A 15,667-nucleotide genomic window follows, 5' to 3' on the forward strand; every position below is an offset into this window, starting at 1 on the left:
TGCGAGAATATACCGTGCGAATTTTTATCCAAGCAAAATATAAAATTACCGATTTATCAAGATTAAATTACTTTCGTTTAAAAAAAAAAAGATTAAATTGCTTTCGTAAAAAAAGAAAAGAACAAGATTAATAATTTTTTTTTCTTCTTTTTAGTAGGAATGTTTAAAACCGAACCAATTCAATAGAAAAACTGCAAATCAAACCAGTCTAAATCAAAACCGCAAAAAGTGATTTTGTTTAGATGTATTCATATCACTTTTTTACTCAACCGTATTGTTTTTCTCGATTTGTGATTTTTATTTAACCAAATCAAACCGCAACAAAAGAAAAAACACTAATTAAACCTATGAAACCTATGATAAAATATTATTCTTTTACATTTCTTACAGAATATGATTACCTTTTGTCCATATTTTTAATTGGGTCTAGTAGTTTGATGAAGTTGAAATTGTAATGTAGGGTGAAATTTAAAACATTGTTGGAAATATATTGGGAAAAACCCACATCCCACATCGGATAGATAAGACTCTTGAGAAGAGTATATAAAGAGGAGGATTGTGGGACTTGGATTTTTTCCAATAAAATATGTTGTGTTTTAGTGTTTTATCTCAATTTTAATGTTGAAAATAAAAAATTGTATTGTCTCGAGAAAAAAACCGCATCAACCGATCCAACCTAAACCTCATTGGTATGGTTTGGTTTGATTTAGATTTTATTTTAAAATTCACCAAACCAAACCAGACCACATGCTTTTTTTATTTTGCAGATCATATAACTTTTAGCCTTAATACCGAACCAAACTAGACCACGAACACCCTAACTTTTATGTTGTTTTTGGCATGCGAATATAAAATCACCATCTAAAATTCACACAGAAGTATGAGATTTTAGGTTTGAACTCAATTGAAGATTTCTAACATAACAATATGGTATTGTCTCTTGAGTAAACATCACATGCTTTTTTATGATAATATTTTAAGGTGACAACTAGGGTACTCATGGAAGAATGGTGGGTAATTTACCTCAACCAATATACATTAGCCACATAAGCACATATTCATGAACTATCTTGACCCCCCCAATAAATTGCTCATATTCATTGGTTGGTGGGTAAATTACCCACCATTTTTCAAAGGTAATTTAGAAAAAACCTATTTTAAACTTATTTATGACATCATCTATTCATTTATCCAAAAAGGTATCTATTCAAAAACGTTTAAGAATAAAGATTGCATACAAAATGTTTTTAGGGAGAAAAAAATTGCCACAATTTAAAAGGAAGAAATAATCAAATAGAACATAATAGGAGTTGGGGTGTTAGTTAACCCGGAGTGGTCCAGAATGAGGATGGTTCGATGAAGATGCTCGTGCAACGAAGATTCAAGTGTGGTAGAGAGAAGGTTTCAGTACGGCAGAAGCTGCTCCCAAACGAAGTAAGAGGTACTTGTAAAACTAATTAACATTATGACGCTTAAGTTAGTGTGTGAATTGAGGAGAAGAGAGAGTGTGTAAAATGTGTTGATTCATAGGTTTGACGCGAAGTCACACTTATATAGTTGGAGAGGTTGTAACCGTCTCTTGTAAACTTGACACAAAGTCTGGGAGTTTGTTGGAGATTGATCCAACGCCCTGAAATTGTTGAGGAGCGTTATTGTTTCGTGAGGCACACATGAGGCCTTTTGTGTTGTCGTCAACGATGGTCATTTCATTTTAATGGGTCTACGTATATTGGGATGGTGATATGGGCTACGACCCGTCTGCCAACCGACTAGAATTGGCCAGGTCTTTCTTTGATTTTACCAACCAGCTGAATTGGCATGTCGAGACATTACATTGTCCTCGGGTGACTGGGAGGTGACTATCCCTGATACAAGATTTTAATGGATTTTTAAGATTTTAAAAGGGTCAATAAATTTAAAGATACATTACAGTATAATATAATACTATTAGATGTATGGATCAGTTGCCAAAAAATCTCAAAAACAAAAGTACAGTTATAAATCAACCCAAAAAAAACATTGAATCAATGAGTGTATAGACTATTAGATAATATTTCTTCAAAAAAAAAGACTATTATATAATATACTACTAGCAGGTTGATTGAGCTTAAAAATTCTGGACATATGATATCAAAATAAATAGACCTAAAAATAAGTTATGTTAGTTTATTGATTATAATAATTTGATTGAAAAATGCATGTTACAGGTAGAAAAATACAAGTAGAAAAATTATTATAATACCAATGAACGTAAAGTTGTGATTTTTATAATAATTTGATATATAGGTAGATGATAAATTAACCACAAAATTATACAATACGTTCTTTTTTTTAACGAACGTAAAAGTTATGTTAAGAAAAATGCAAGTTATATAACATGCCATTGTTACAGTAGAACAGAAAAGAATTTGAAAGAAACGTAAAAAAAAAAAAATTAAAAAAAAATTGGAAGAGTATTACAAAATCTGAAGAGTTTGTGTGAGATTGTTAGATGAGTTTATTTTAACTAAAAAGTCTCACACAATCCATTACACAAATGAATCCATTAAAATCCGTCTAATTTTCAATACCACGAGACATTTTATAAATTCTTAGAAATCTTAATTGAATACCAACGGATTTTGATGTCTTGAAAAAAAAGTCTAAATTGTCTTGATTGAATACAACAAGATTTATTTAGATTTCATAAAAGTATTGATTCAATACCTCAAGATTTTCTTTTCATAAAAAAGTCTATTAAAATCCTTTGAAATCTCAATTCAATACACCCCCTAAATCAACAGAGAGAGAAAATAAAAACATAATGCGAACATGAGATAGAAAGTTGTGACAAAAGTTTTAAAAAAAGAGTTGTACAAATATCATTTTTTTTTAGCCAAAATAAAATACAGTTAAATTTTATCAACTGTTTACATTTCTCAAAAATAAAAAAGAGAATATCTAAACATTTCCGCACACAATCATTTGTCTATTTATTCTCCATATGCATCATTTCTAACTTGGTATGGACACAAGATTAAATATATAGTGTTTAGACACACAATCACATGCATCCAAATTGAAGAAGGATTATTCTTTCAATAATCGAGTGATAAGAGAACCTAATTACCACAAAGATCCAAAATCAAAGTTACATTTAAAATTGAATAGGATCATCACTTTTTTCATTATCATCATATATCATTGTTTCGAATCAAGAAATTGAGCTCAAGTGAATATAAACTCCACCAAATGACGAATCATATAGAAGAACTCGAATTTGATTTATAGGTTGAACAATTTTTGATCAAATAACTTCACGACCAACTCTAAATAATCTAGAACCCCTTTGGATGATTTCTCAAATGTTTTGATACCATTTGAACACAAGAGCTTAATCAAATTAAATGAACTTGATTTTACTTATAGTAATTCTTGACAAGAATTCTAAATTCTTTTTTTTTTTTTTTGTAGAATTCTTGAAATCATTTTATTCTTTAGGGTGTGTTTGTTTCAAGTTATAATTGTTGATTCCCGGGAATAAAATGATAGGAATGTATATGTCTATGTTTGTTACAAGTTTACTAAATTTTATTCCTGGGTATAAAATGATAAAATGTTCCTGGGAATAGAAAAAATTTCCCAAGGAAAATGGTGGGAATAAAGTTCCCATGGAGATGGGAATAAATTCATAAATAGTTTACCTATTATAATCCCTATTTTTATGGTTCCTAGGAATATTATAAAGCTAACCAAACATATTTTTCATAAATTCCTTGGAATAAAATTCCCATATTTATATTCCAAGGAATGTTATTCCTAAGAATAAATTTGGTAAACTTGAAACAAACACATCCTTAATTTTTCTTGCGTTAATAACGAAGTCCTTTACCAATTTGACAAAACACAACTCAATATTGAATGCAATAAAAAACAAATATTTTAATTATAGCAAAAAATTAAATATACCTGTCCCAATGTGTGGACAATAAAGACAAAAGAGCATCACAAGTGTGTCTCTCATGAATCATCACACAAACTTTAGTTGGCAAGCTCTGAACCTCTCAATTTCCCTCCACCCAGATCTCTCTCAGTCACATATAATTTAATTTTTTCTTAGAAAAGAAAATAAAAAACCAAAACCTCATTAAAAAAATAACAGAAATGTCTGGTCTATTTTTGATTACTCTTCTCCACATCTCATTGACCCCATCACACTACCCCTCATTGGATTCCAATTCCAAATTTTGAATCTTCAATCACAAATACACAATCCCATTCTTAACCTTTCACCAAATAAGAAAAATGTTAATGAATGTTATTGGTACATTTTTAAAAACTTAAGTAGTAAGTTTTTATAAAATTTTATATAATCAGTGCATTGCAAATTATAGTATTTGACCTTTTTAAAAAATAATTTTTAATATAAAATCTTAAAGAGTAACCGATGACATTCCTTCCTAAACCCAAATAATAATAATAATTACTTCATATATCCTACAATGTAATTCTTAATTAATCATAATTGATAATTATTTTAAAATATTTTATTTAGATAAAAAATATCAATAATAATTATTGTAATCTCACACACATATAATCAAAGAGCAATGTTATTTGAACATCAATTTGGTTGACAACGACATTGACAATCATATTTTTACAAAGAAAAATATGTGTTGGCACAAAAACCAAAGCAATTGAAAGAAAGTAAAAATATAATGTGAGTATGAGAGAGAAAATTATCACAAAAATTATTAGAAAATGGTTGTACAAATATCATTTCTCATAATTAAAAGAGTTGAAATTCAAACTTCAATCACTATATTCAAATAAACAATTTCAACATTCTTAACGGTGGAGCGAGAATTCATGAATTTTAATTTAAAATATTTACCTTGAATAAAATCAAATATAAGATTGATTGTATTATTTTGACACCGTAAAACATCATCAAAATTAAATCTATTATTTTTTCTTGATAAAAAAATAATAATAATATAAGATAATCTCCTACTCTTGGTAGTGATAGTTTGGACAAAAGAGAGAAGTAGTCAAGTGCTAGTGACCCAATTTCACTACCACTTTCTTTCATTTCTTGTTCTAATTTTGTGCAAGCAAGCAATTTACAAAAAGAGAGTATACTATATCTTTGTCTTGCTCATACAAAAAAGTAAGAGAGAGAGAGAGAAAGAGATTCATATTTGTGGTCACTATTTCAATTTGAATTGAATCACCATGCCTTCAGGTGCTAAGAAGCGAAAAGCCGCTAAGAAAAAGAAGGAAATCGAATCCACCACCTCCTCCAACAACCCTCAACAACAACAACAACAACAACAAGGTTCTCTCTCATGCATCTTTTTTGTCTTTTTCAATTGTAGATGCCAAGCTAGATGCTCAATTTTATTTTTCTTGATTTTGATTTTTTTTTATTTTATTTTAATTAATTGTGATGTTTTGTGATATGCAATTAATTTGCATGTTTTCACTATTTATGAGTGATTTAGTTTTGATTGATTATGTTTGCGTTAGTTAATTAGGTTATGTTAATAAGGTTGTTTAATTGATAATTGTATTGTAATTGATAATAATTTTTTAGGGGAGAATGAATTGAAGTCAATTGATGAGAAAGGAAGTGATGGTGATTCGCCTGCGTATCGGAACCATGGTGATGATCAAAACAATCAATTCAATGAAGGCAGTGAAGAGGTGGAGGAGATTGAAGTGAAACCATCAGCTGCTGCTGTTGTTGCAAAATCCTCGGAAGAAAAGGTTGGTGAAGCCGAGGGAGGAAAGGAAGGTGTTGTTGAGATAGAATGGGATATGAAATCTGAGGAGAGTTTGGAGAAAATTGACTCTCCCAAGGATTTGAATTATGGGAGTCGGAAGAACAATGGCGGTTCAAATGATGTGATTGAAACCGGTACTGCAAAGAACTCGAAGGACGAGTCCTATAATAATTCAGTTGCAGAAGTTTCTGATGATTTGGTTAAGGCTGTGACCTCTGTCACTGAGATGCAAAGCGGAGGTACTGTGAATGATATACTAGAGAAACCATTGGGCTCTCGAGCAGCGGAAACTGATCTTGCTGTGAAGAGAAATGAGGATAAAGTACATGTCTTACCTGATGAGGTTGTTAGAATATCAAGTTTGAAGGAACCCGAGACCAGGGAATTTGACGGGAAAGTATCTTCATCAGTGTCTCAAAGTTCTATTCCTGAAGCTACTAAGGATGTAGAAAATGTTAAAGGTTCTAATGCTGCAGAAAGCTCTGAAAATCAGGTTTTGCATCTCTCTCTCTCAGACACACACGCATGCACACACACTGATACGCTATATATATATCTTAAATTAGTTAATATAATCCTGAAGTTGTTAGTGAGTGTGATTTTCATTAGATACTTTTAGTGTCTGAACTTGTGTTGATAACTAATTTTATAAGCTTTTTTTCTCTCTGAATTATTGACATGCAGCCCCCGGTAGCTCCGCTTATGGTGCATAAGACGTCCTGGTTGAGTTGCTGTGGCCTGTTTGATGTTCTATCCGGCTCTAGCAGATAAATTCAGGTTAGGGATTATATATTTTAACCTGGAAAATTTTATCATTTTATCTGTGTTGTGTATATTTTGAACTCCCTTCACCAACTTCAAATTTTTACTTGCAAATTTGCGAAACAGACACACACGCACACGCACACTTCATGCATGTTTGTGATTGTTTTAGGCACTTGCCCTTTTTCATGGATGCTAGCTAGTCTTCATAAAAGTTTGATGGCATTGTAATCATCACTAGTTTACTGCTCAGTTCATTATGATATTCTTTGTAGAATCTCATATGTTGTTTTCATCTGTATGACGAGTATTTTGGTTTTTATGGTCATGTGTTTCACACTTTGGTCCATTAATTACAAAATTTGGAGATGTTCAAATAACATATTTGTGCCAACTAAAAGTTGATCAATATTAGAAAATAATATATACGAGCTTAATGAGTCCAGATAGAATGCATCATTGAGCTGGCAATGATTCGTCTCAAGTTAATCAAGTCTACGCCTATTATTCTGAAGACAAAATTTTTGGGGATTACTAAAAGAATTCAACACTCGGAAGGTGTAATTCTTCTAGAATTTTTAGGGCGTGTGCTTTTTATTGTTCAGCCAGAATCACGGTCACGATTTTAACTAAGTTGAGTAATCATTGTTGGACTCTAAAAGATTCAATTGGTGCATAGTTTGTTTATTCTATATGCGAAAATGATATATTTCCTCCATTTTCTGTCACAGCTACAATGATTATTGGTTTTCTGTTTTAAACTTTGATTGTCAGATATTTCAGATCTTGTGTTTGTTTCAGTTAATGATGTACAAATATAACATTTTTGTTTAAAGCATTTTCTATTTCTTTTGTATTCTCTAATTGATTCTTTGGATCTTTTTGTTCAAAGTTCACCTTTGTAGAGTAAAAGTGCGAACTGAAACATAATAATTTCCATGTCTAATAATGAAGACAACCTCTTGACATAGCAGAGTTGTATTTTATGGTATAGAGTATACTATCTACCCTGGATTTGAATATAAGCGAAAAGTACATGTATTTGGTCCAAATTTTGACTAATACATGTATATTTTTTGCAAGTCCCTGGGGGTAGTATCAAACTATCAACAATTCAACATACATTTTGAAACTGCAAACTGAGTTTTTGTTGACACCTTGGTAATTTGTTTCTCTTGCAGAAATACATGCACGAGGATCTCAATTGATGTGTCAAACCTGTGAAGACTTAGGATTTGGTTCAGACATTTTTGTTATATTTTGATGAATATGTGTTGTTTTTTATTTTCCAAACAAATAATGGGCAACAGGCCCAACTATATGAGGTTTATATACAGTGAGGATTGCTGTAGTAATTGTGTTAGAAACAGTGTCAGCTCAATATCTTTGTTTTTAGAACTTTTCAAACTACACTTCTTGCAATTGTTGTTCTTTTCTTTCTTATCTTCCCCCTTTTTCTTCGATGTAGAGTAGAGTAGAGTAGTGGGCCAATGACCTGACCTTATTCTTCTACAACTACCTACCACCACCACCAAAGTCTTGTTATATTAGTATTAGGTGATGTGGATTAGATTATCGAATTTCAAAATATATAATGTGTACATTATTTTTCATATATTTAATCATAAATCACCATGTATATATGATTAATGATATTTGAACATACACATTGGACAATTTATGGGACAACTTATAAAACCAAATATTCATTTGGTTAAGAGAGAAAACGAAAAAATCGTTATAATAATAATCTCATGACTTGTTTTTAACAAGTGTCATAAAAGTTGTCCAAATTTTAATGTTCAAATATCAATAATCTATAGATATTTTAGAATTTTACAACTTCGTATGGTGGTCTGATTTGATTAAACATCGGTGTAAATATTTTTACACTGATGGCACATATATTGTATATTTATTTATTGAACACTATATTATTGTATCTAGTCATGATCATGACTCACAAGTTACAACCAATGATTTAGATTAGGATTAGGTACAGTCAAGGTCATATACAGGCACTACAGTCATGCCTTTTCATCACCATATTTGATGTAACTTATAGTCAAATTTGGCCCTTCAATTATTTTTGCATTAAAAAAATTGAAATGAAGTGAGGTAGAAAATACCAAATGCATATGCACCTAAACCATATTCTAATTATTTACCATAAACTGTTTGAAGGATATGTACATCTGAATTAATGTTATGCTGAAGAAAGTTTCGTATCAAGGGAATGTCCAAATTTAAGATTCATTTTCACGCAAAAATACTCTTCTTTTCTTTTGTCTTATGCTTAAACAGAAGTGAAAATAGTACAGATGATATAAATGTTGAATATCTTTTGTATACACATTCATTATTCTTAACCAATACAAATCCAATCATGTAATATACCACACCAAAAAATAAATAAAATAATTCAAGTAGTAGAACAAAGAAGTAAAGAAAAAGAAAAATCACACCAACACATTCAATAATTGATTATATTCATCTCCTTATCGCAGCAGCACCATGAATAGCAGCTATGTAGAAAAGCTGTGTAGCTGTAAGGATAATCAGAAAAGCCTCCATAGTTTTCTGCAAAATTGAATAATTCAAAACTCTTTGTTAAGGGAACTTTCATAGGAACATCAGAAAATGACAGTAAATATATTTTTTCCTGTCTTACCAGACGAGAATTTCTGATGTTAAGCTGAATCTCTTTGCATCCAAAGCTGCACAAATAATATTCCACTTAACTTGTTAGAGAAGTGATATTACAGAAATGCGATTTAGTTTGTACAAAAAAAAAAAAAGACTGTACTATTTGTATCCAAAGGGTTGGAAGAAAGGTTTGTGATCGTAATCTGTGTCACAGTTGTGAACACGATTGAGGCAACATCAGACACATTTTACCGTGGTTATATGCAATATAAGGCTTGGAATACGACTGTGACCGCAACCTTGATGATATCATTAATGTAAAGATGAAAAGAAGAAGAGATTACCCCATAGCAAGAACAGTAAGAGCCCATGCAATAGCAGCAACTGAAGCTGCAGATGGCAGGCTCTCTGAAGTCCATGAACGGATATGGTTGAGTCCTGAAATCAATGATCCAATTCCAACAACTCCAGCAATCAAAGCAAATGTCACAAAGAATCCGGTTGCAGCATTTCCCATAGGGAAGTATATGGGTGAAAAATGAGCAGGAAGATCAAATCCTGGACCTGCAAACATAACCAAGCTGAATAAGTAAATTTACAAGATGTTGCTTTGTTCTAAGTGTGTAAGGTTCTGCAATAAAAATTGATTCTCGTTAAAAATGAGTTGAAAAATAAATTTGAGCGAAGAAATCACGTTTGGATTCAGAAAGTTGCAAATTCTAGCTTCAACTAAGAATCAAGTCTAAAGGCAAAATCAATTCTAGTCAACATCACTCAAATATCAAAATCAATTTTATGTGTCTGAAATCACTTTTAGTTCTCGCTACCATGAAACAAAACGAAAAGATCGAAGAAAGTCTGACCTATTTCAAAACCATGATCAATTGCTCTATTCATGGCCCATCCACCAATGCTTATAACAATGACATACATGCAAAAATTCAGTGCCAAAAGAAGAGTAGCAATTGGCTTCATTTGCTCATTTGCCATATCTAAGTTGTGTGGTATTGGAACAAACAAAAAAAGCAAGGGAAGGGAATTTCAGAAGGACAAAAAGTTTTAAAGAAAAAAGCCTCAAACACAGAACTAGGATACAAATGTTGTGTGTAAATTAGGGTTCTTATGACTTGTATATATATAAGTATATACTTGAAGTGATGGAAAAAAGGTTTAGTTCTTTACTTGTTAAGGCTGCTAGTTCAAAAGGGCTATGCAGGGTTGTAAAGATGATATATTTCATGCTTCAAATTCAAGGCAAAGATGAAATATGCTAGATCCTTATTCTTACTTGTCTTACATTTCTTAGTGTTTATTAATTATAGTTTTAGTACCTTATTGATTTGTGTAGTTGTTTGTTCTTAGAGACAAGTTATATTCTTTGCCTCTTAATGACTCTTCTCACTCACTATACTATTCCCCTATTCTTTCTAAAGGGAAATGGATCCTTCTAAAGCTTTTAAAAATTGTTCTTTAGTACGAATTTGATTTGCAGGAATAATAAAATATACCTATGAAAAGCTTTCTATCAAATTTTCTGGCCTAAATATGCAATCATTTAGTATGACTCCACCAAAAAGCAATAGAATCCTAAGCTTACAGTAACATAAAAGCACTAATTTTCTTAATTTTGTTACTACATATATGCCTTGAGACTTTGTCCTTTTATCAATCTGAAGTCCTTTAAAAATAAAAGATGGAGGCAGTTCTAAAGTTAAGAATTACAAGATGTGGTCCTCTTTTTTGAAAATAAAACACTGCATTCTTTCTACAAGGAGGAGTACATTAATAAAAATTTGTTGCAAAATGATTGTAACTTCAATTTTTAGTATATTGTTAATGTTAATTACTTAGGGAATCTTTGGGTGGATTTTGAAGAGATAAGTCAATATTTTAATATATATATTTGATATTTAAAAAAATTAAAAGAACATCTTGATTATTGATCATATTTTAAAAAAGTAAAAGAACATCTTGGTTAATAATCATATAATAGGGATCCATTGCATTGTTTGGGTATCGACTAACCTTTATTATTTTGTAAATATTGTATGATTGGACTTTTATAGGGGTGACCCTTTGGTACATCTTGTACTGGAGTGGATCACCGCCGACGTTAATATATTCCATTTTTATGTCTTTAAAAAAAAAAAAAATCATATAATAGTTCAACCACACTTAATTGATTTTAGAAAAATATTTAATAGTGTTTATAATTTACAATTAAAAAGCAAATCATGCCCTCCCTCCTCTCCTAAACCATCCATTCAAACATACCCTTAATTTTTAAGTACTTTTTTCCTAAATGTATCATTTAATTATTAGTATCTAAATCACTCCCAAACTAATATAGCTTTATATTGATGAAATTATCCTTTTTTAATGTGTAAAATCAATAAATATGTAAATCATCGTCGAACATTATATGAAAATGAGATGATATAAACTCCCAGAGTTTAGTCTAGTAGTAAAAAAAGGCATTAGATCCCGAGGTTCCGGGTTCCAGCCTAACTTGAACCCTTGGCCAGAAGTGATGCGTGCGCTCGTCGCTAGCTTTCAGACCAACAATAAGGGGCCTTGGTGCCCCATAGGCACGTGTTGCTGGTGGGTCTCATAAGACGAATGAATCTTGCAGGACGCTTTGAAATGCAAGAAGTAACTGTAAATTTCTTTGTAAGTGTTCTTTGAGTTTGAAGATCCCTACATTGGATTGAGACAACACCCCCTCATGCTAATTTGTTTTTCATAAAAAATAAATGAAATGACATGAACTCCCTGCATTGCACCTGAATTTTATAGCTTTTGCGTTGAGTCAAAACCAATTCAGAATTATCTTGTCAGATGGTTAGAGATTATCTATGTATGTGTTTTTCATTCAAAGTATATACAATGTTAAAACCTATTTTGGTCACCTAAACTTAACTAATATGTTAAAAAAAATCACAGTAATTTTTATTTACATGAAATGTAAATAAAACAATAACAAATAAAATAAAAATTGACAAAAGCTATTTAAAAAAGTTGGACACAACATTTCAAAAAATCAATTTTATTCTTAATTGATTGTATACTAAATAGACTAATAATGTCATTTTCAATGTAAATAAATAAGTTACTTGCATGAAACTTACTACCTGTTTAATTTGTTTATGACTATTGTTTTAACAATTTTTATTCTTAAAAACGTTTTCTCTGTATTTGTTGTTGATACCAAAAGTGTTAAATTAATACAAATAAATTTACCAATCATGTAATAATTTTTTTATTTTCTTATTTATGTTAATTTAATAAATAAATTTATTTGAAGTAGTTAAATATAAAAACTCACTCGAGATTTATTTTTGGATAGTCTACCATCAACAGTCGGCACCATACATTATCATATGCCCCTGCAAACAACCCATTTATGTGCATGCAGCTAGAGGTTGGGATAAATATTAAAAAAATTTGTGTTCATATATAATTTATTTTTTAAAAATGTAACCTCGTTTACTAAAATGGAGAACCCAAAATTTAAGTTTTGAAAATTAATATTGGCACGAAATCTGTATACACTCATGAGTAATCTCAATAAATAAGTATGGGATGCCGGTACGGGGTATGACTTGAATTTATTAGGAGTACCCATTCTTACAAAACATGTGCTGAAACGACATGTTGTTCTGGCTGCATATGAATGCATGTTTGGACCAACAATATTCGATGTCTGCATGTGTATGTGAGTCTTTGACTTAAACTTAGGGACCATTAATTACGTCATATACAGAATATTCAGCCTCTTTTCAGGCAATTTTTGAGACTTGAGAAAATCTCGATTAGAGATTTAAAATAAAAAGGTTTTGTGACCAAATAAATTGTTAGTTGCCAATACTCTTGATGTTGATAACCTGGGCCGTCCCTATGAAATAGGAGGCTCGGCTCTCTATTTAAAATAGGTCTCCAATAAAATAAAAACACAATTTTTTTGTGTAATTAAGCTTTATTAAAAAAATAGAATCAAAAGAGCTTTTAAACATGAAACGAAATACAAAAAATTCAGTGAAAGAGAGGTAGAATTTACTAACGGCGTCGTTTGAATTTCTCACTTATCTGTTGTGGGAAAGGGAAAAACGAATGGTTTATGTGAAAAAGAAATTATTGTTGTGATTCTTTCAATGACATAGTATTTTAAATTGACTGATTAAGTGATTATACAAATTGGGGGTGGTTTGATAGTACCAGATTTATGTTCAGATAGAAGAACTAAAGTCTAGAAAAACCTCAAACGTGTAAAAAAGTAATATATATATATATATATTAGAGCTGTCAAAATGGGCCGGGCCGTAAGGGCCGGCCCGAAAGCCCGAATAAAATGTAGGGCTTGGGCCGAATAATTGGAGCCCGAAATTGAAGAGGGCTTTTTAGCCCGGCCCGTAAAAGCCCTTGGCCCGTTAGGGCTAGCCCATCCGGGCTGCCCGGAAGCCAGCAAAAAATACAACTGTTTTTTTTTTTTTTTTTTGTGGTCTGTGTGTGTGAGAGACTGATACGGGCCCGGGCTGGCCCGTTAGCCCGGCATATTTATGTATGTTCCGTACTTAAAAGAATGGAAAAGGGAAGAAAAAAATACGGGCCAGGGCCGACCCGTTAGCCCGGGAGCCCGTATAGGGCCGGGCTCGGGCTCATTTTTTGCAGCCCATATTCAAACCGGGCTTTTTAGCCCGGCCCTTAAAAGCCCTTGGCCGGGCCGCCCGTATATATATATATATATATATATATATATATATATATATTAGACCCATAGCTTTTGGAAGCCCGGCTTGATTGAGCACCTTGCACTCCCTCAAGGCCGGGCCTGCTGATGACATATTGTATCGTTTTAAAAAATTTGATAAATGCATGCTAATTAAATTCGACGTTTATTTTTCATACATGGTCTATGTAGTTTTTTTATCAACTCTTAAAGTTGAACACTCCTGAACTTCGTACACTTATACACCACTTTATTTTTTCTTTAACTCTTTCTTCCCACCACATTATCAATACATCATATATATCATATCACTCTCGTTGTTTATATCTCTCTCAAGGTGTGCTCATCTTCTATTGATGAATCGAACATGTATTAGAGCATTAGAAACACAAGAGAAGCTTAAAAGACTATGGTAGAAGATCTGAAGAAAGGTCAACCACAAGTCAACATCTTGGATCAGAAGAAAAGGACGCCACTCAGAAGTTGAAGATTAACCTCATCAGACTTTGTAAAGATCATCACACTCAGAAGACACCATAAGACTTGGAAGGTCACCATCAAACTTGGAAGACCCCTAAAATCAGAAGATCCAGAGGGACCCAGACTCCACGTCAGATTTGTTGTCTTCTATAGTATCAATCAAGGACCTGAATACAATTTTATCTTCTTCTGACCACGTGTAGAAATTGACAAATAACTTCAAGCACAAAGAGAATGAATAAATTATTCCAGTTTCAGCAAATGAATTTCAAATGACTATTCAACGGGATTATCCATATTAGGCAATGATCCAACGTCCTTGATTTGAAGCTTTTCAACGACTCTTAATTCGCTGACACTCTTCTCTAACGTCTCTCGAATCCCTTCCTATAAAAGGAGCTGAAGATCTAAAGAAGATCAACAATACTCTTCTATTTTACCATGCCATTACTCTGTCAAAATCAAATAGCGCAAAAACACTTAAGAATTTGTTATCAAAATTTGTATCCTAGAAATGCTAAAGTCTTAAGAGTATGTTCAACATTGTTCAGTTTACACCTCTGATTGTATATCAAGTGTAAGAACAAATTTGTTTACTTGTAAACAAGTAGAAGTCTCTTGCTTGTGAAGCTTGAACACTATTGTCGCGCCATTTTTCGGAGGTCAAAGGCCATTTGATTAGCGTTTGACTCAGTTTTTATCTCACGACTGAACAAATTTTTTTGAAGGGGAAAATGTTCCAAACCATCCATTTTGAAAAGATTTAGGGTTCGAGGGTTGGTTATATTTAGGGAAGGTGTTAGCACCCTAAATATTTGTAGTACTCTACGAGAACCTCTTGATTTTTATTCAACTTTTTGTGCTTAAATTTGCTTGCTTTTGAAGAGATGAAAATAGAATTGAAAAGAAAATGAAAATTGATTTTAGTTGAAAAGAAAAAAAAAGAAAATTGTTTTTGAGTTGAAAGTTGAAAAGAAAAAAAAGGAAATTGTTTTTTAATTGATTTGGAAGGACAAGGTCCTCTGCCTACGTACCCGTGAGGGATCAAAACCTCGTAGTTCGGGGTAGAAATTGACGTTTGATTTGTTTTGTGTTTTTTATTAGTTTTTGAAAGAAAAAAAAAAGCCAAGTGGCAAATGAGAATTGATTTGTGTTTTTTAGATTGAAAGAAATTGACTTGAAGTTGAATTAGAATTGATTTGAAATTTGATTAAGAAAAATAAAATAAAAAGACGGTCACTTGATTTAAGATCAAGGTTTTTTTTGTGAAAAGTTTTTTTTGTGA

The 15,667-nt window shown here is 31.7% G+C and overlaps 2 protein-coding genes across 3 annotated transcripts; one reads left to right on the forward strand and one right to left on the reverse strand.

The window, feature by feature from the left end:
• The first annotated feature begins 5,008 nt into the window (after nucleotides 1–5,008).
• LOC11422858 (uncharacterized) lies at nucleotides 5,009–7,942 on the forward strand. Of its 2 annotated transcripts, none has more exons than XM_003595510.4 (4): nucleotides 5,009–5,320; nucleotides 5,579–6,261; nucleotides 6,453–6,545; nucleotides 7,712–7,942. In XM_003595510.4, exons 1-3 carry the CDS (start codon nucleotides 5,218–5,220, stop codon nucleotides 6,537–6,539), a joined length of 873 nt encoding a protein of 290 aa, XP_003595558.2. In that variant the 5' UTR covers nucleotides 5,009–5,217; the 3' UTR covers nucleotides 6,540–6,545; nucleotides 7,712–7,942. The 2 variants fall into 2 exon arrangements, with proteins under 2 accessions (XP_003595558.2, XP_039686478.1); XM_039830544.1 differs by having other exon boundaries at nucleotides 5,009–5,309; nucleotides 5,577–6,261.
• An 891-nt stretch (nucleotides 7,943–8,833) lies between these two features.
• On the reverse strand, nucleotides 8,834–10,500 carry LOC11416190 (membrane protein PM19L). Its single transcript, XM_003595511.3, has 4 exons — nucleotides 10,040–10,500; nucleotides 9,521–9,740; nucleotides 9,202–9,247; nucleotides 8,834–9,110 (listed from the first exon to the last, which is right to left on the reverse strand). Exons 1-4 carry the CDS (start codon nucleotides 10,164–10,166, stop codon nucleotides 9,021–9,023), a joined length of 483 nt encoding a protein of 160 aa, XP_003595559.1. The 5' UTR covers nucleotides 10,167–10,500; the 3' UTR covers nucleotides 8,834–9,020.
• Between the last annotated feature and the right edge of the window lie 5,167 nt (nucleotides 10,501–15,667).

The sequence above is a fragment of the Medicago truncatula genome, chromosome 2 (genome assembly GCF_003473485.1).
Source record: "Medicago truncatula cultivar Jemalong A17 chromosome 2, MtrunA17r5.0-ANR, whole genome shotgun sequence".
Taxonomy (NCBI): domain Eukaryota; kingdom Viridiplantae; phylum Streptophyta; class Magnoliopsida; order Fabales; family Fabaceae; genus Medicago; species Medicago truncatula.